Below are 19242 nucleotides of genomic sequence, written 5' to 3'. Positions count from 1 at the left end.
TTATTTGTCTAATTATGATGCTATCTGACACATAGGCATTCAATTAATGTTTCCTTATTTGAACTGCCTGATAACCAGTTTTCTTGCCCATTGAGACCTTGTACTGATGTCCTATATCTAGCATAAACATGTATCTCTCAATGTTCAGAGTATATACATCTTGAAAAAAACTTGTTGGAAATAGAACTGCTATATATTGAATCTTATTCCCTGTATCATTCCATTATAAAATAAAATTAGTATTCCAAATAAAAGGTAATTCTATTAAAAAATGTAAAAATCATGTTTAAGAATGTAGAAACCTCTTAAGTTACATTCAGAAGTAAAGATCATTATTGAACTGAAAAATTCTACAAGCTGAGGTATTTGTGTGGGTAAGGCATTAAGATTATCTGCTTCAGCTTATGAATTATATTGTTCCTGCAAACTCCTATCAGTAGAGGAACAGAATAGCTGAAGAAGGGGGCTCTCACCTGATGTGTTGCAATAAGATTTTAATTTTTACATTTCCATCCTTCCTCATTTTCTCGTTGTTCCGTATTTATTGATCTGGTGAGCTATTTAAAAGGTTAAATAAATTATTTTAAGGATATATTCTGATGACATCTTGACTTTCCCAATAGAAAGTCAATGTCATGCCCTCTGGGAATAAACCAGGATTCAGGCTTCTCATAGCAGTTCACACAGAAGCAGTTAGCATTTTTATCTTTTTACTTCAGCTACTTATTGACTGTGACTCTTATTTGTTTGGTTTCTGACAGAGTCAGAGCAAACAGAAGGAAAAGAGGGGCTAGGGGAGATTGAGAGATTACCGGGAGTACAGGAGAGTGATAGCAGTGTAAATCAGGGAGAAACCACAGGGAGAGAGGAGGAGCAGATTCAAAACCTGTAAATGCAAATTTAGCCTAATTTACCCAATTATTTTTTTCGTATGCTTCATAACAGTAAATTCTATACTTTGGGTTGTCATATGTTGAGTGATTCTTCTACTGAACTTAGCAAATAGCCACCCCTCTCCCCTTCACCTTTCCCAAAGTGAGTTTCATTGGAATACTTTTCAGGTGTGCAACTGAAGTTTTCTGCTTCTTCTCAGATGATATTTAAGAGATGAGGCAGAAGAACTTTTAGTTCCTTTAACAAAACAAAATGTAAGGAGAAGAGGTAGAGGGGGAAAGTGGTTTAACCCCTTTTGGTATATTTAGGGAAGTATAAGCTTTGGAAATTTTTTTCCTATTTAGGAAGTCTAAATAACCTGAGGAGCTAGATAGAGCAAATTTTAAAATTTACAAATGAAAGGGAGTTTTAAAATGAAAGTGATGACAGTAATGAAAACTGATATGTATTAGTTACTACATGCCAGATAATGTTCTAAGTGCTTTTACATGTATGTATTCATACTCACAGACAACCCTGGGAAGTGGATAATGTCATTATGCCCAATTTATAGGTGAGAAAACTGATCGTGATTCCCTCATTTGCCCAGTTTTTATGCCCAGTCAGCGGTAGGGCCATGATTTTGAACCCAGGCAGTGGGCCCATAGCTTATACATCTTGAAGTGTTATACTCTGTACTGCCTTTCAGTGTCTAAACTCAAAGAGCTGTAGGGAGTTGTCAGTTCATTTGCCAACCACAGCCATATGCTGGTTTCTGCCCAGCAGGCCTCTGTACCAGGTTGCCTACTTTTCTTTCACCATCTGCTCTTTCACAAGATGCCTACACTTAGAGGAGAATAGACCCTCATCCATTTGACAGCTTTACTCTTCTTGCCATACTTTCATGTTTTTTTTAATTTAAAGGGCTATGTTCAACAAAAACAAAAAACAAAACAAATAATAAAAACAAAACTTTAATCCAAGTTCAGGGTTCAGGGAGAACCTTCCCAAAGGGTTGCCTTTTGTTAATTCTTTGTTTCCACCTGGGGTTCCCTGCAAAAGCTAGTTTTAAACTAGCTTGACTGCTGTGGCTTAGCCTAAATTACTATAGCAATCTAATACTTACTTAGAGTCACATTTGTGGGTCAGTATATAAATACTACTTTCTATAGTATTCCAGTTGACCAAAATAGACATTTTGCTCAGTGGAAACTATAATTCTGTAATTTTGTCCTCTTTTATTTCATCATCCTGGGACACAAAGATGAGCTTCTATAGTGAACATTTCTTCTTAAATTTTGCCATAGGAGGCTATTGCAATAATGTTGTCTTGTAGTTAGCCATGGAAATATAGACAAGAATCCTTGATGTTACTTAGCTTTCTGATTAGATAGCATTGCCTTAGGAAGAATGGCTGGCAATTTTTTTTTTTTAATCTGGATACCTGGATTTGTTTCCTTTTCTTTTTATGTAAGTAGCACTTTTAAAAAAGTTATTATTAGAGTGTTGTAATTCTGATTTTACTAGTCTCTTTTACTTTGTACATTTCTGGATTATGTTTTCCTATGTGACAATTAGTTACTAAATTAAATTACTGAAATGCAAAATTGGAAGACTTAGCTTGCTGAAAACAACAATATTAGAGTTTATGAGTTATGCTCATTTGATACCTCCATAGTAATATTCAGAGAAATTAGTTGGTGATAGCCTAGAAAGTGTCACTGAAGGAATATTCTAATTAAAATGGCTGTATCCTCACTTAACAAAATGCAAGCATCAGTGAATCAAGAGGCATTATAGAAACTTAAATTCTTTACGTTGAAAGCCTTGATAGGGTAGGTTTAAAAGAAAGTTTTGAAGGTTCTCTTCTCAAGTCTTGGCAAAAGGGAGAACTATCTTGAGCCCTTCTTTTCCCCAGAATGAGATACTCCTGATTGCAGGAAACATTTATTCAACATTTGTGCCCAGAGGATAATGAATAAAATGATAAAGAGACATGGTCACTGTTCTAAAGGCAGCAAAAAGTTCTTAATTTTCCTAGCTTTCCATTAGCTAGAGAAGAGCTTTAGAAAGCTGTCAGTGACGAGAGCAGATTTCTAAAATACGTACAAAAAAGTGTTTCTGTAAACCACAATGTCTGCTTTTAAAATATTTTTATCCTAGGCGTAATTCCTTCAGTTCACATACTGGTTAAAGATAAAATATATGACTAAATTGTGAACTAGGTTATATATTTTTGAGCAGTTGGGTAAAAACATCCCCTTAAAATAGTCTAAATAAAAGGGTAACCAAGATAATAAATTATTGAGCTTTTCATAATGTTCCTTATCTAATTAACCAGAAGTTATAAAGTCTTTGCCTTTAATAGATTACACTTTTTAAATGCTTAAGTGTTTTTTTTCCCTCTAGGATTAAAAGCTGAACATAACTTACTAAGTGAAGGTTTTTTGTTTGTTTTTGCCTCTGCTGTTAATGGGAGTGGGATGAGTGTTGTGTTTTAAGCTTTGTTGGATAAAAAAAAAAAGTTTTGAATTTCCTGAAGCCAGCCCTCCCTCTGTCAGGCATCTTTCCATTAATCCAACCTGAAGGGAATCAAGTCTCCCTTTTCTTAACTTCCCAGACTTTGGTGAAACGCCTTTGTCTTAAGTGTCTAGAACTAAAACCTGGGTGGTAGATTTTTCGAACCAAAAAGCTAAAAACAAACCCAAAAACCCCCAAACAAGCAGTATCCCCAGACCTAGCAAAGCAATATAACTGTGATGTTACTTTTTACAGCTGGACTACAAGCAACAACAAAGCATTCTGGATTCCCTGTGAGGATGGATAATGCTGTGCCAATTGTACCCCAGGCACCAGCTGCTCAGCCACTACAGATACAGTCGGGAGTTCTTACACAGGTAAAAGACAGAGCAGCTTGGATACTCAATAGTGCTGAAGTTCTCTGAAGCACTGTTGAGAATCAGATATTTTGTCCTAGAAAATGATATTTGCTTTGACTGTAAGATCTTTCTTGGTCACGATTCAGTGGACTTAAAATGAAACATCTATAATGGAATGACATACTCATTCCTAACACTATTGCAACTCTGCCAGTGACTTCCTTAGACTTGGAGACATAAATATCCAGACTTTGAGAAATTGTCTACTGAGTAAATTTAATTTTGTGGGATGAAGTTAATTTTTTATCTTGATGCTCTTAAAGGTATAGGACACATGTAACAACACTTTGATTCTAAAAGTAAAAGGTTCCCCTTTTGCTCTCTTAGTGTCCCCATTACTCACTCTTTGAGAATTTCATCACAGTTGAGAGGCTGGATTATATCAGGATGCCTCTTCGAGTATTACATTCCTTCATTCCTTGTGTTTAACTAGGCTGTAGAAAGGTTTAAAACTTTATCCCTGCCATGCAAAACGCAGCTAAGATGGTCAAGAAACTCATGAAATATTCATATAAGCAACAAATACTATATTTTTAATTCTGTGTATAAATGTTTGTGGCCTGTGACACATAGCAAATCTGAAATCCAAAACCCTGATTTTGTGAGTAGGAAGAGGAAGAATTCTTAATACGTGCCTTTGTTAACTGAGTTTTTTAGAACTGATCCTCTGAATCCAGCCCAAGAAGGATTCCCATACTTTTTTGCTTTAGGCCATTGACATTTGACCTAGTGGTCCAATGCTGTGCGGAGTTGAAGGGGAAAGTTGTGTTTGGTACATGCATTTTAAGTGATATGAAACTACTGCTTATTGTTGGTAATAACTTGGGGGGAATGAAAACCCTTCTGAATCCAGATAACCTGCCTCCGTGTTTGTTTCACTCACCTGCCTAATCTACATTTCAGGGAAGCTGTACACCACTAATGGTAGCAACTCTCCACCCTCAAGTAGCCACCATCACACCGCAGTATGCGGTGCCCTTTACTCTGAGCTGCGCAGCCGGCCGGCCGGCGCTGGTTGAACAGACTGCCGCTGTACTGGTAATTCCCCTCACTTGATTGTGTTACTAACGGAGTTTCTTTGGTTTCTTTTTTTTTTTTTTACTTTTTCCTGTTTGTTTTTGTTCTGTTTTCTTCTGGTTTTCTCATTTTTCCAAAAAAATTTTTTTAACTTAGTCTTTGCAGAGGGCATGGAAGCATGTGCCATCTTGTGGCTGTGTTCTTGCTACATCTTTAATGTCTCATTGTTTTCCTCCCCAACATTTGCTGAAGCACTGTTTGACTCTGATGTTCAGTGTGGCTCTGAAAGGGGTCAGACCCCTTGATTCTTCTTTGCCAGCCTAGTGTGATAAAAGCTCTTGGTGTAGCCTCAGAAGAGCTTCAACACTGTTATCTGTTTCTCTGCCCTATCTTTTACCCTGTGAACCTTGAGAATGAAGGAAATGGCCTTTAGTTTGGCTCTGCTACAGGTACCGGATGGCCAAAATTGGAACTCCTTGGCAAGTTAGCTTCCTTCTTTATTGACTGTTTTAAGCTTCTAAAACTTTTGTGTATGTAGAAATGTTTAAGATGCTCTTACTTTATTTCCTTATTAGTTGACATTAACTTTCCGTCTCTGAACACATGAAGATAACTCTTTGCCACTTACGATCAGTGACAGCTAATATCTTCCATTTAAACATCTTCCCTTTAGAGCCTTTTTAGATCATATTTCATTTGTTGGTTGAAATCAAAGGTGAACTCGTTTATAGGGGTTTTGGAGAAATTAATTATTTTACAAATAGGTCTTTATACAAAAGACCTATTTATACTGAAAAACTTTATGTAAGAATATCTTTGTTATCAAAAGTCATGGGGAAAATTTATTAAATATAGCAGCAAATGTAGTGTGGGTTTTAGAGATAGGAAAACAAACAAATAGGACTTTGAGGTATATTTCAGCAATTGTAACCTTAATAGTGATTTTTGGATGTGTTTGTTTTATTTGGGGGAGTTAGAATTATTTATTTGACATCTGGCATTTTATCATTTAAAATTTAAAATTAGATAAGCATTCGAAAACCTAATTGATACTGTTGACCCCTGATATTTGTTCATCTTTCAGAGTGGCTTTAAATTTCTTTTGTTGTTTCTCAAGGACTCGTGTGAGTGAAAAACACTTTCAGAATACATACTTTAGTTGCTGGAATTTCTTTGGTTTTCAATTTAAGAGTCTTTGTCACTGCCAAATTAATTACATCATAAGCATAAGCCCTGAGTGTGAGGGAGTCAGATATATTTCCAACTTGATTGATCCAAGCCACTGGTTTTAACTTGCACACCTGTAGTTTTGAGGTTGGGAATGTTAGTTGACACTTCTCCTTTGCTGCTTCTCTTAAGTTTGCACTAGCCATTTGCTAAGCTTTGCATATTTTTGTTCTTCCTCTGTCAAAACAGTTCGTCGCTTGGAACGCCAGATTTCTGCCTCACGTTGAAATGTTATTTCTTGCTTTGTATTAAACTACATGCTTTGTCTTGTGCAGGTGTTGGCTTATGGAAAGACGCATGGTGTGACTTAACATACTTCTCTTATTTTTTGTTTTGTTTTGTTTTGTTTTGAATTCTGCTTATGGTAGCAGACATGTTTGCAGTTTCTCTGATTTGAAGGCTTCTTGTTTGGAACCGGTATTTGTAACAAGTGGATCTGTTACTTGCAGAAATATTTTTAAAACAGTGTGTTGATGGCCTTGCAGTTTGGAATTCCAGAAACAGAACCATATGTACCCAAGCATTGTAGGTGATTGTACTGTGGAATTCAGGTTTAAAAAGCAGACTTTCAAATCTGTTCCCATTTTTCTAGGAAATGCCACAATTTCCGTAAGAAGTACAGAAAACATATTTGTTGCTATTTATTGCAAGTGGCATGGCTTGTTAAGAACTACAAACAATATATTTTCTTTTAGTGATTAGTTTTTATGTCGAGTTATGTTTCTACAAATGATGCATATTTAGGAAACTACTAAAAACAAAATATGGTACTCTCCGCATCTATTTCTTAAATATTTTTCTTATTGCATTTTTTAAAAATGCTATCACATGGCTATAAATGATGAAGTTAGCTTTCTCTTGCTGGCATTAAGCTTGTTTGCCAAAGGATTTTGGCCTTTGGTCATCCACATCTGGCTCCATTTTCCAAGGACTACCCTTTTAAAAAGGAACAATTCTCCTCTTTGTTTTATGGGTTGAATTGACCTGATGTCTTTTATCTGATTGGCACTCAAATTTTTAAATTCCTATTTTTAATCTCAAGGGAGTTGTCTTAACTCTTTCTTGGGATGTTTTTAGACTCTTTGCAAAAATGTTACTCCAGCATTTAACTAGAGCTTACTTCTGAACTTTCAGATTCCTTTACTCTGCAGTATAATAGAAACTCTTAACCACAGGGATCTTCTTTTCTTTAATACCCTGGTGGTCAGGTTATGGAGGTGGCCAAGAGAAGGCAGCGTGTTCTTTTTCCCTGTTCATAAGACTTGTAACCTTGAGCCCCTCTGACCTTCCTTTTTTAAATCTCTGCAAGTTAACAATCTACAAGAAACTTCTTTTAAGCTATTAATTTTTCTTTCATCTAAAAAACAGAAGAAAAAGCCAAGAGTGAGTCAAGTCTGGATCTTTTTGTGTTTGTTTCCTTACAGCAGGCTTGGCCTGGAGGAACCCAACAAATTCTCCTGCCTTCAACTTGGCAACAGTTGCCTGGGGTAGCTCTACACAACTCAGTCCAGCCCACTGCAGTGATTCCAGAGGCCATGGGCAGTGGCCAGCAGCTCACAGACTGGAGGCAAGTGCCCTGTGTTCCTCTCTGGGAGAATTTGCAAGGACAGGTCCCTGAGGGAAGGACCACTTGAGGATTTGGTGAGACAGGAAGAAGGTAAAGGAAAGGAGAGATTTATCTCTGTGTGAAATCCTTGAAGAAAAGAATCCATATCAGGCTAGGAGACGGAGTTACAAGAAAACTTTGAATGCAGGAAAACAGTAGGTTCTAAGTTCAGAAATTATTTACTTCAGATTTAAAGAAAGTGTTATGCAATAAACCATACAGTGAAAACCCCTAAAGCCTTATAATCCAGGTGCCCAACTATAAAAATAAAACACAGCTTTATTTGGTTGTTTTAATTGCTTTTAGTACCTATTTGGTCCTGACTTCCCAGTGTTTTCAGCATTCGTACTTCTCTTTCTGATGATACAGGAATGCCCACTCTCATGGCAACCAGTACAGCACTATTATGCAGCAGCCATCCTTGCTGACTAACCATGTGACATTGGCCACTGCTCAGCCCCTTAATGTTGGCGTTGCCCATGTTGTCAGACAGCAACAATCCAGTTCCCTCCCTTCAAAGAAGAATAAGCAGTCTGCTCCAGTCTCTTCTAAGTAAGTCTCTGTTAGGGCTGATAGTTAAAATTGCCAGTTTGAAAGATATGTCGCCTGGCATTTAGAGTGTTGGAGTATAGACACTTTCGGTATGAAGCAGCAAGAAGCTGCCAAATTGAAAAGAGCTAACCTTCGGGCATGCACACAGAGGTGTTCTGGTTATGCTGATCCTTTCTCTCTGCTGCCACTTTGAATCCAGCCTTCTTTTGGCTGATGTTTTTAGTTTTCTGCCCGCTTCACAGAGTGAAATTTAACCACGGGGTAAAGGGCATACAAAAATAAAATCTATATTCTAATTTTGGTGTTCTTGTCCTGGAAACCCTGGCTAGAGTGGTTAGTTTATTTTTTATTGGGACTTTTATAGTTAAGTGTATTGGCTTATTGATTTGGTAAGAAGGAATCAAAGAGTAAATTGGAAAGAGTTCTGGGGAAAAGATATCTAGTTTTGGGGACCAAGCACTGAATGATCTTTCTTGTGACCTTTTCCTACAGGTCCTCTCTGGATGTTCTGCCTTCTCAAGTCTATTCTCTGGTTGGGAGCAGCCCCCTCCGTACCACATCTTCTTATAATTCCCTAGTCCCTGTACAAGATCAGCATCAGCCAATCATCATTCCAGATACTCCCAGCCCTCCTGTGAGTGTCATCACTATCCGCAGTGACACTGATGAGGAAGAGGACAACAAATATAAGCCCAATAGGTAAGACAGGTGAATGGTTCCCTAGCTCTGGGGCTCCTGCCCTTGGTCTTAGTCTGTTGGCTTCACACAAGTGGCTCAATTTTGGCTATGAAAGGAAGGACTAAAAAGGGGTATTTAGGAAGCATGGCCGTGGATGAGTGAGCCAGAACACTCAAGTTTCCATAACTGAGCATTGTCAAGTTTTCTGTAATATTATACATGTTCATCAGTTAAATCAGTCGTTCAGATACATTAGATGGAAGGTATAGATTACGTTGTCAGGCTGTTCTGGCTTGGAATGCACATTATGTACTACCGACATGATCCCCTGCCTTTAAGGAACTTTAGAGTCTGAAAACAGATACTGTAACAGAAGCATGTAAAAAACAATTAATTGGAACAAGTTGGTAGATATGAGATTATATGGAATTCGTGTAATTTTTTAATCTGAACAGACCTCTTTGGAAGAGGTAGAACTTTAAGTAGGGCTACCTTCTTTTCCCCCCTCTGCTATATGGTCATTCAGTTTAAGAATTTAAGTACCAGATTATTTCCTCTTATCCCAGCACCTTAATCCAAGTCCTTAATTGGGCAGTTAACTAAGAGAGATAGGATACATTTAAGAACTATGATACACACCTCTCTTGGTGTGAACATAGTCAGTTGCCTTGATTGTTCTGTGTTCTTCTTCATTGTGTTTTTGGTGTTAGGCATATAGAAGAAGCAATAACTCTACTTTTACCTGAGGAGGAAGGATTCACGCATGAAAGTAACTTAGGAGACTTAACAGAGTCACGTGTAAATGAAGTTTAAATGAACTTGAAAGAGTAAATTTAGAATGAAATACTTCAAAAGGGCTATTTACAAATGGTATTTACAAATGGCTATTTACAAATGGTAAATAGACTTGAAACTAAGTTTTGAAAGTGGTTATTGAACTGATTTGGGGAAGAAAAAAGTTAACTTTCCAGTGAAGAAAAGGGGCCTAGTACTGGCAAAAATTATATAACCAGCAGGATTGCTTTGACCGGAGGCAAGCCTATTAAAAATTAAGGAAAAGGTAAAGTTAGTAAGGTAGGGATCATTTTGTGAAGAAACATTTTTTAAAAACACCTATAGTGAGAAGTTTGATTAGATACAGTAAAGAACCATTTATAGCCTAGCAGGGTGATATGAAAATAAAGTGGTGTTTGAAGAATGCTGTTGAAATAACTGCGAATGGGAATGGCTAAGAGGCAACATAGAATAGTTGCTAGAGGTGTGTACTTTGGAGTCATTCTGTCCTGGATCTGAATCCTGTCTTCACAACTTATCACTTGTGTGACCTTGGTCAAGTTTCTTAATCTCCATCTCCCTCTGCCTCAGTTGCCTTATCTGCAAAACAGGGATAAAGTACCTACATCATGGAAGTGTTGTGAGATATGTGTAGAGTGTAAGAATAGTGCCTGATGCATAATAAGCACTCAGAAATTTGTTGCTGCTACTGTTGTTATTATTACTATCATCATGATTATCATCATTTTTATTATGGGAAGACCAGAGACCAGCAAAGAAACATTGCTAAAAGGGGGTTGAATTTTCATGTATTTTCTTCTCCTCAGCTCTGGCCTGAAGGCAAGGTCTAATGTCATCAGTTATGTCACTGTCAATGATTCTCCAGACTCTGACTCTTCCTTGAGCAGCCCATATTCCACTGATACCCTGAGTGCTCTCCGGGGCAATAGTGGACCCCTTCCGGAGGGTCCCGGCAGAGTCGTGGGGGATGGCGCTGGCACCCGCACCATCATTGTACCTCCACTGAAAACTCAGCTTGGTGACTGCACTGTAGCAACCCAGGCCTCAGGTGAGTTTGTTCACAGCTGGAGTTGAATGCTCCTTCGATGTGTGTATCTTTAGTATTTTGCTATAATCTGCTTTTGCCAATGGTACAGACCAGTGGTGTAGATTTTCCTAAAAATTGCCTAGTTCAGAAATCAGTTCCTTGTGATATGAAATTGTTTTTGGCCCTCAGTTTATCTTCCTGTGTTTATTTTGCTTGGATCAATATAAAAGTGAGTTTGTAGACTCAGTAATACACTCACTGTTGATGGGAGAAGGTAGATACAACTTTTGTTAGATGGCAGGGAGAATTAACAGGCAGGTTTTTTTGCCACAGGTGATTCAGATTTGACAATCCAGAAATGAATGGGAACTGATAATATTAAAAGTGATTGCAAAAGTTTTTTTGGAAAACAATATGTACTTTAGATCTTTTCTCGCCCAGTGGCATAGCAGTGATGCTTTTGTGGGTTGTATTATCAACCAAATTACCTCCATCTGTTTTGCTCTGTGAGACGCTGGGTTTAGGTTCCCAGGTTCAGTTATTGGGTAATGAAATGCTAACTGCAGTAACAAGCCCCAGTTTTCGTGGCTTAACATAATAGAAATTTATTTCTTAGTCACGTGAGTTCCCAGTGCAAGTGCTCCTGGTTGGTGGGCCTGGCAGCGAGTTAAGGATCAGAGCCTTGGAATCCTCAGCATCCAATCAGAAGGAGAAGGAAAGTATGGAGGAGGCACACACAGTTTTTAACCTCTTTAGCCCCGGAAATAGTGAAAACTCATCACATGGCCCCACCTAGAGGCAAGGGGGCCCAGAAAAATGTAGTCCTTGTCTAGGCAGCTCTTTTCCAGTGGCAACTCTATACACCAAAGGCGAGGACTGTGAAATTTTGGCATCGATATAGCCATCTCTTCGTACTTTTATGAATTAGTGTTTTACCATGAATTATAATACTGCCGAAGACATAAACAGTGTTCTAGTTTGAGGGTGACGTGTGGTTCTCCTCCTGAGAAGTAGACAACTGTCCATTGCAGACAGGGCAAAACTTCCTGATGCCAGGCTACTGAGAAACATTATTAGGAGCTCTGTCCACTATTGGGTCCAAAGAAAATAGGTTGCTCCACAAGTCACTGAATAAATGCTCCAGTTTTCCTAGTGGGACCACAGAAGGAAGCAAAATTTTGAAAATTGATCGTGCTTATATTCAGCTGCACTTTCTGCAGTTTCTTAGAATTTGAAGACAGTGAATGCCCAACAAGATATAATCTTGTCTTCCTTTAAACCCTTTGACACCTAAATGTTCCTAAATATTACCAATATCTTACTCAGCTTCACATTGTCATTTCTGTACTTGTTTAATCCCTTCCTACATAAACTCTAGGCTCCTTGAGAGCAGGGACCATGTCTTACTTGTGTTTATATTTCTAATAGTACCTTTCACATTACTGGAGATTAGATAATATTTACTGAAGTGAACCTTTTGAAGATCTTTATGGAGCTTTGTAGAAAGACAGAAAAGAAATGGATAATACAGTTTTTGTTCTTCTAGTGTAAATGTAATTGAGGAAATAAGATACACATGAAACCTTAACTCTTGCAAACCTCATACAAACATGGACTGATTAATATGATGCCATCTGAGGTTTAGCTCAGTGATACTGAGTCCACGTCTGCTCATAACTAAAGCCTGACCCTTTCTTAGGTCTCCTGAGCAGTAAGACCAAGCCAGTGGCTTCAGTGAGCGGGCAGTCATCTGGATGCTGTATCACCCCCACAGGTTATCGAGCTCAGCGCGGGGGGACCAGCGCAGCACAGCCACTCAACCTTAGCCAGGTAAGCACTAGGGGCTGCTGCCTTCTGTTTGGGGCCCCCGCTATTGTTACTCTCTGGAGAACCCTGCTTCTGGCTGGACTGCTGAATAAAGCCAAATGAAGTCCCTTTTGTGTCAAACAATTTGGTGTTCCATGGCCTGTGTCATATCTGTATGTGTTGTGTCTCTTCATTCCCTCTGTAAATGTGTTCAGAATGTACGTTCCAGGTTTTCCATCAGACCTCCCTAGTCTATCCTGGAAGATGAGAGAAATGTGTGGAATTTAGAAAGTGCCTAGGATGCTTTAGTTCTTGCCTCGTTCTGCACCACCACATGCATTGAGACTAGATTCTCTTTCTTTATCTCCTGGGTCATAAATAACCTGAGCCTTACTCTGTTTACTTGAAGCAAGAGACAGTGAAAAAGCTTTCTGGATACTTAATCAACTGGTTCTAGTCTTACATGGTGCTTGAGTCTGGGATTTGGGGCTTTTTTCCCCCATCTGATCCTCTGATGGGGTGGGGAGGGTCACTATTCTATTTGTGTTCACTTTTTCCTCAGCTGAAATTCTGGTGCTTGTATGATGTCTACTAGTAGTGAGAAAGTGTAAATATGAGGGTGTAACTGTGTGGTTGTGTGTGTGTGAGAGAGAGAGAGCACATGCAGGTGCAAATGTAAGTTTGAGTTAGTGCATGTGTCTTGGGCTCCACAGTTCAAGAGGGATATGAAAAACTTAGAGGAGAGCAAGAGAAAACAATGGCAAGGAAGAAAGGTTAGGAAAAATTCAGTCACTGATGCCAGAATAGGGTGAGTTGAGTCGACAGTTATTTACTTGCAGGAGTGAGTAACCCTATGACTCTTGATTTCCCCCTTTCCTCTGTCATACTTGAGAGCAAACTGCTGCTGTCTGGGCTGGGTTACGATCTATTCTGCCAGGAGGCAGAGGGATGGATGGCTGACTTCTGACAGCATTGCCAGTCTGGGAGATTCTGTGCTATGGCAGCCCAGAAGCAGTATGAGTTAGAACCTCAACTCTCAAATTGGCCTTTGGTGCCCTGAGCCAGGGTGACCTCAAGATTCCTCACTTCCTTCTTCCTCCTTCCAGAACCAGCAATCATCATCAGCTCCAACCTCGCAAGAGAGAAGCAGCAACCCTGCCCCCCGCAGGCAGCAGGCGTTTGTGGCCCCGCTCTCCCAAGCCCCTTACGCCTTCCAGCATGGCAGCCCACTACATTCGACTGGGCACCCACACCTGGCCCCAGCCCCTGCTCACCTGCCAAGCCAGCCTCACCTGTATACGTATGCTGCCCCCACTTCTGCTGCTGCATTGGGCTCCACCAGCTCCATTGCTCATCTCTTCTCCCCGCAGGGCTCCTCAAGGCATGCTGCAGCGTATACCACCCACCCTAGCACTCTGGTGCACCAGGTCCCTGTCAGTGTTGGGCCCAGTCTCCTCACTTCTGCCAGCGTGGCCCCTGCTCAGTACCAACACCAATTTGCCACCCAGTCTTACATTGGGTCTTCCCGAGGCTCAACCATTTACACTGGATACCCACTGAGCCCTACCAAGATCAGCCAGTATTCTTACTTGTAGTTGGTGAGTATGAGGGAGGAGGGGTCAGAGTTCTTAATGGGCTGTGATGAGCTCCTCCCTCACCCTCTCCTGAAACTCCTTAGCCAGCAACTTGCTCTGCAGGGGCCCACTGAAGCAGAAGGCTTTTCTCTGGGGAACCTGTCTCAGTGTTGACTGCATTGTTGTAGTCTCCCAAAGTCTGCCCTATTTTTTAATTCTTTATTTTTGTGACAGCATTTTTGGTATTTGGAAGAGTTCAGATGCCCATCATCTGCAGTTACCAAGGAAGAGAGATCATTCTGAAGTTAACCTTTGAAAAATATTTTCTCTCTCTGACTTGATTTCTATAAATGCTTTTAAAAACAAGTGAAGTTCCTCTTTATTTAACTTTATTTTATTGTAATTGCTGGTCAGAGGAAAAATGCTGATAGAAGGACTTGAAATCTGATAACAAGAAAAGAAAAATCATTACTTTCTGCTTGTTTAAAAACCAAGACTTAATTGCTTATCTTAAGAGCAGCTTGCACAAGTCTGTATTTTACTATCTTGCATTTCTCCTCAAAATTTTACCTTTGCTAATGGGACGTTTAAGCTTACAGTGTTTCAGTTTTGTTTTCATGTCATGTTATATTTAGTGGGAAATTGTTATTTTTGCAAAACTGGTTACATACTACTCTCTGTTACTGTTGGGATTCTCTCAGTTGCTCCTGTGTTTATTATTAAAGTAGTGTTAAAAAGGCAGCTCACCATTTGCTGGTAACTTAGTGTGAGAGAATCCATACCTACCGTGAAAGCACCAGGTATTCTTTCTAAATGAACCCTGTGCATTCTTTTTAAATTATTTTTAAAAAGTCCTTCTCTCTCTGATTTAGCTTAAATTTTATTATTGGAAAAGCCATTAAGGTGGTTATTATTGTATGGTGGTAGTTGTTTTATTATATGCAAAATCTCTTTGTATTATGCGATACTGGCATTGATGAGCTTTGCCTAAAGGTTGTTGGCATCGATGAGCTTTGCCTGAATATTAGTATGAATTTTCAATAATACACCTCTTTCTCTCTTTGCCTCAGCTCTCCCTTCATTCTATGTGATTTATTTGGGGAGAAAGCTAAAGGATCTGAAACCGGATAAGAAACGTTGTGTATAGCTTTTATACTTTAAAGTAGCTTTCTTTGTATGCCAGCAGCAAATTGAATGCTCTCTTATTAAGACTTATATAATAAGTGCATGTAGGAATTGCAAAAAATATTTTAAAAATTTATTACTGAATTTAAAAATATTTTAGAAGTTTTGTAATGGTGGTGTTTTAATATTTTGCATAATTAAATATGTACATATTGATTAGAAGACTATAACAAGCAATTTTTCCTGCTAACCCAAAATGTTATTTGTAATCAGATGTGTAGTGATTACACTTGAATTGTGTATTTAGTGTGTTTCTGATCCTCCAGTGTTACCCCGGAGATGGAATTGATGTCTCCATTGTATTTAAACCAAAATGAACTGATACTTGTTGGAATGTATGTGAACTAATTGCAATTATATTAGAGCATATTACTGTAGTGCTGAGTGAGCAGGGGCATTGCCTGCAAGGAGAGGAGACCCTTGGAATTGTTTTGCACAGGTGTGTCTGGTGAGGAGTTGTTCAGTGTGTGTCTCTTCCTTCCCTTTCTCCTCTTTCCCTTATTGTAGTGCCTTATATGATAATGTAGTGGTTAATAGAGTTTACAGTGAGCTTGCCTTAGGACGGACCAGCAAGCCCCCGTGGACCCTAAGCTGTTCACTGGGATTTATCAGAACAGGATTAATAGCTGTGTTGTGTATATGCATTGTTCTCAGTTTCCCTGCCGACACTGAAAAATAAAAACAGCAGCTTCTCTTTTTTACTGCCACCTCTACCCCTTTCCATTTTGGATTCTCAGCCGAGTTCTCACAGAAGCATTTTCCCCATGTGGCTCTCTCACTGTGCATTGCTACCTTGCTTCTGTGAGAATTCGGGAAGCAGGTGAGAGGAGTCAAGCCAATATTAAATATGCATTTTTTTTCTTTCTTTTTTTTTTAAGTATGTGCAATCACTTTTAGATGAGATTTATTTTTTCCTTTTCCCATGTGGCAGTCCTTCCTGCAAATAGTTGATATTCCTAGTAAAATATTTGCTTGTTGAAAAAAACATGTAACAGATGTGTTTATACCAAAGAGCCTGTTGTATTGCTTCCCACATCCCCAATACTATGAGGAGGAGTTTTGTGAAGCCGCTGGTGACAGGGAACTCAAAGAAAGGTTTCTTAGCCGGTGAAGAATATTTAGAAGGAACCAAAGCCTGTTGAGCCATCGGGCTTTTGAGGTTTCTTTTTAACAACTTGTGTATTCTTGGGGCCCTTCAAACTGTGAAAGTGTCCTTGTACTCTCAGCTCCTACACGGATCTGGGTCAAGTAGAGAGTACTGGGGATGGCAAAGTTCCTGCCCATTAAGGATTTGGGGGAAGAAGGTTAACCCTAAGATGTAGACATGTTCCATCTGAACTGAAAATTATGTATTTGAGGGATAAGTCTAGGACTGGTTCTTTGTAGAGATGGTGTCAAGGAGGTGCAGGATGGAGATGGGAGATTTCATGGAGCCTGGTCGGCAAGCTCTGTACCAGGTTGAACACCGAGGAGCTGTCAAGGTATTTGGAATTTCTTCATTGTAAGGAGGAAGGGCTTTCAAGATGGGGCAGATAGTCAGTATAGCCTACCAGGAACATGTTGGTGTTTTCTACTTTTTTTTTTTTTTATCATTATTTTGTGTTTTCAGCATTATATTGATCAAGATACCCAAGCAGTTTGTATAGTTTCTGTCACTAGTGTTATACAGTTTTCTGGTCAGTGTGTGCAATCTTTGTGTCTCTTTTTGCCAAGCGCATTCTCATTTTCATGCTCAAAGGCAGATCTAGTTTCTAATGTAAATATTTTTTGTTCCTTATCTTTACAAGGGATAAGATTTGTTGTTTTTGTAAGAAATGAGATGCAGGAAAAAAACACTCCACTCCTGCTCACCCTACCCCCCCACCCTCAGTCCAGTAAGTGGATACCACTTAAGATAGGAGTCTTCACGGGGAGAAGACAATACCAAGAGCTTATATTGTTACCATAATCACCTTACTAGCAGTGTGTGGCTTTAAGAATTTTAGAGATCTTCAGTATTAGTTTTGCAAATTGGCATTTCAGATTTACCAAGATAAAAATCTATCTGTGTCTGCTGAATGTGTATGTGCTCAGTGTGGCTTTAGATTCTGTCTCTGGGGCTTAACATTGCTGGCCCTGACAGGATGGGGGAAGCTCCAAGAATAAAGTGAGCAGCTGGCCCAGGTCACAGTGGCCTGACCTCAGACCAGCTTAAGGCTTTAAGTCCTGTCAGAACTTGTATTTCCAGCTTCTCCCCTTCAGGGTGAGAGAGAAAATGGGAAGGGTTAGGTACAGCCACTCTAGGCTCATCTGGACACTTGATCACTCTGGAGTTTTTAGTAGCTTCCAGGAAGTGATACTATGGTCAGTGCTCAGCTAAAATCCCAGCCCCAGGAATGAGAACTTCATTTAAACAGTTCTGACCATCCATCGTCCTCCACTAGAGGGGCTAAACTTGACTGCCCTTAGCCAGGCAAGCGCAGTAGTGTTGTGTTTTATTCAGCATTATTATGCAAAAACCCACTGGTTAGGATGGTTTGCTTTAGGATAGGAAATGAAATTGCCTCTCAGTGACAGGAATGACCCAAGCCTGCTTCCTGTTTCAATTTTTTTTTTTTTAACTGATGGATGGTGCAGCATGTCTACATGGTTGTTCGTTGCTAAACTTTATATAATACGTGGTTTTGATTCAGCTTGAAAAATAATCTCACTACATGTAGCAGTACATTTTATGTACATTATATGTAACGTTAGTATTTCTGCTTTGAATCCTTGATATTGCAATGGAATTCCAAGTTTATTAAATGTATTTGATATGCTAGTTATTGTGTGCGATTTAAACTTTTTTTGCTTTCTCCCTTTTCTGGTTGTGCGCTTCCTTTTATGACAAGCCTCTAGAAACAGTTTCTGAGAATTACTGAGCTATGTTTGTAATGCAGATGTACTTAGGGAGTATGTAAAATAATCATTTTAACAAAAAGAAATAGATATTTAAAATTTAATACTAACTACGGGAAAAGGGTCCATTGTGTAAAAACATAGTTTATCTTTGGATTCAATGTTTGTCTTTGGTTTTACAAAGTAGCTTGTATTTTCAGTATTTTCTACATAATATGGTAAAATGTAGAGCAATTGCAATGCATCAATAAAATGGGTAAATTTTCTGATTCATGTGGCTGTTTTTGACTTCTCTTATAGGGGTACAAAGGGGATCAACAATTGGCATCTTTGGAGTGACTAAAGACATTGCATCTGAACGCCAGTAGAGTGTTAGAGACAACTTCATTCTTCATACAAATCTCCGCCCCAGAAATAAATAGGGGTCGGTAGGGAATACTTCCCAAGAATGGAGTGTCCAGGGCCCTAACTTAAGATCATCTGGATCTGGCCCTTTGAAAGATGCAGAAACTTCTGACACAGGCTAATTAAACTTTGCTTCCTAGCATGTTCCACCAAACATCTAAAGTACCAGAATGCAAATAAGAATAACCACAAGACGATGCTATTTTCCCCTCCTTTCAGAAAGCTGCACTGTTAGAAGAATCGTTTTTTTTTTCTTCTTATAACATCTTTATTGGAGTATAATTGCTTTACAATGGTGTGTTAGTTTTTGCTGTATAACAAAGTGAATCAGCTATACATATACATATATCCCCATATCTCCTCCCTATCCCACCCCTCTAGATGGTCGCATCTCCCTGTGCTATGCGGCTGCTTTCCACTAGCTGGCTGTTTTACATTTGGTAGTGTGTATATGTCCATGCCACTCTCTCACTTCATCCCAGCTTACCCTTCCCCCTCCCCATGTCCTCAAGTCCAAGGAGTAGTTTTTTTTTTTTCTTTAGAGGAGGACTTTGGCTCAGATTTCTCTTAAGTGAGTGATTAAAGTAAAATTTCTCCTGATAAAGAATTAGAGATTTGTCTAGATTCATCACTGCGGGGCTCTGAATAAATGCTATGCTCATTTGACTTCTTTTGACGCAT

General features: G+C 39.1%; 1 protein-coding gene across 4 annotated transcripts in view; it reads left to right on the top strand.

Annotated features, from left to right (window-relative positions):
• Window positions 1-19237, top strand: part of HIPK1 (homeodomain interacting protein kinase 1) — a 48152-nt gene extending 28915 nt beyond the window's left edge. For 2 of the 4 annotated variants that reach the window (XM_033861626.2, XM_033861623.2), the window contains 8 exons: window positions 3649-3770; window positions 4716-4850; window positions 7481-7623; window positions 8032-8214; window positions 8707-8913; window positions 10494-10735; window positions 12414-12544; window positions 13627-18425. In XM_033861626.2, the coding sequence (XP_033717517.1) occupies window positions 3649-3770; window positions 4716-4850; window positions 7481-7623; window positions 8032-8214; window positions 8707-8913; window positions 10494-10735; window positions 12414-12544; window positions 13627-14115 (1652 nt within the window). In that variant the 3' untranslated portion in view covers window positions 14116-18425. Of the gene's footprint in view, window positions 1-3648; window positions 3771-4715; window positions 4851-7480; window positions 7624-8031; window positions 8215-8706; window positions 8914-10493; window positions 10736-12413; window positions 12545-13626; window positions 18426-18456 lie in introns of those variants that run through there. The other 2 variants (XM_033861616.2, XM_033861619.2) reach the window with 2 other exon arrangements.
• The last annotated feature ends 5 nt before the right edge of the window (window positions 19238-19242 follow it).

Source organism: Tursiops truncatus, chromosome 1, assembly GCF_011762595.2.
Source record: "Tursiops truncatus isolate mTurTru1 chromosome 1, mTurTru1.mat.Y, whole genome shotgun sequence".
Lineage (NCBI taxonomy): Eukaryota > Metazoa > Chordata > Mammalia > Artiodactyla > Delphinidae > Tursiops > Tursiops truncatus.
The sequence above is the reverse complement of the archived record's forward strand: the minus strand, read 5'-3'. Positions and strand labels throughout refer to the sequence as shown.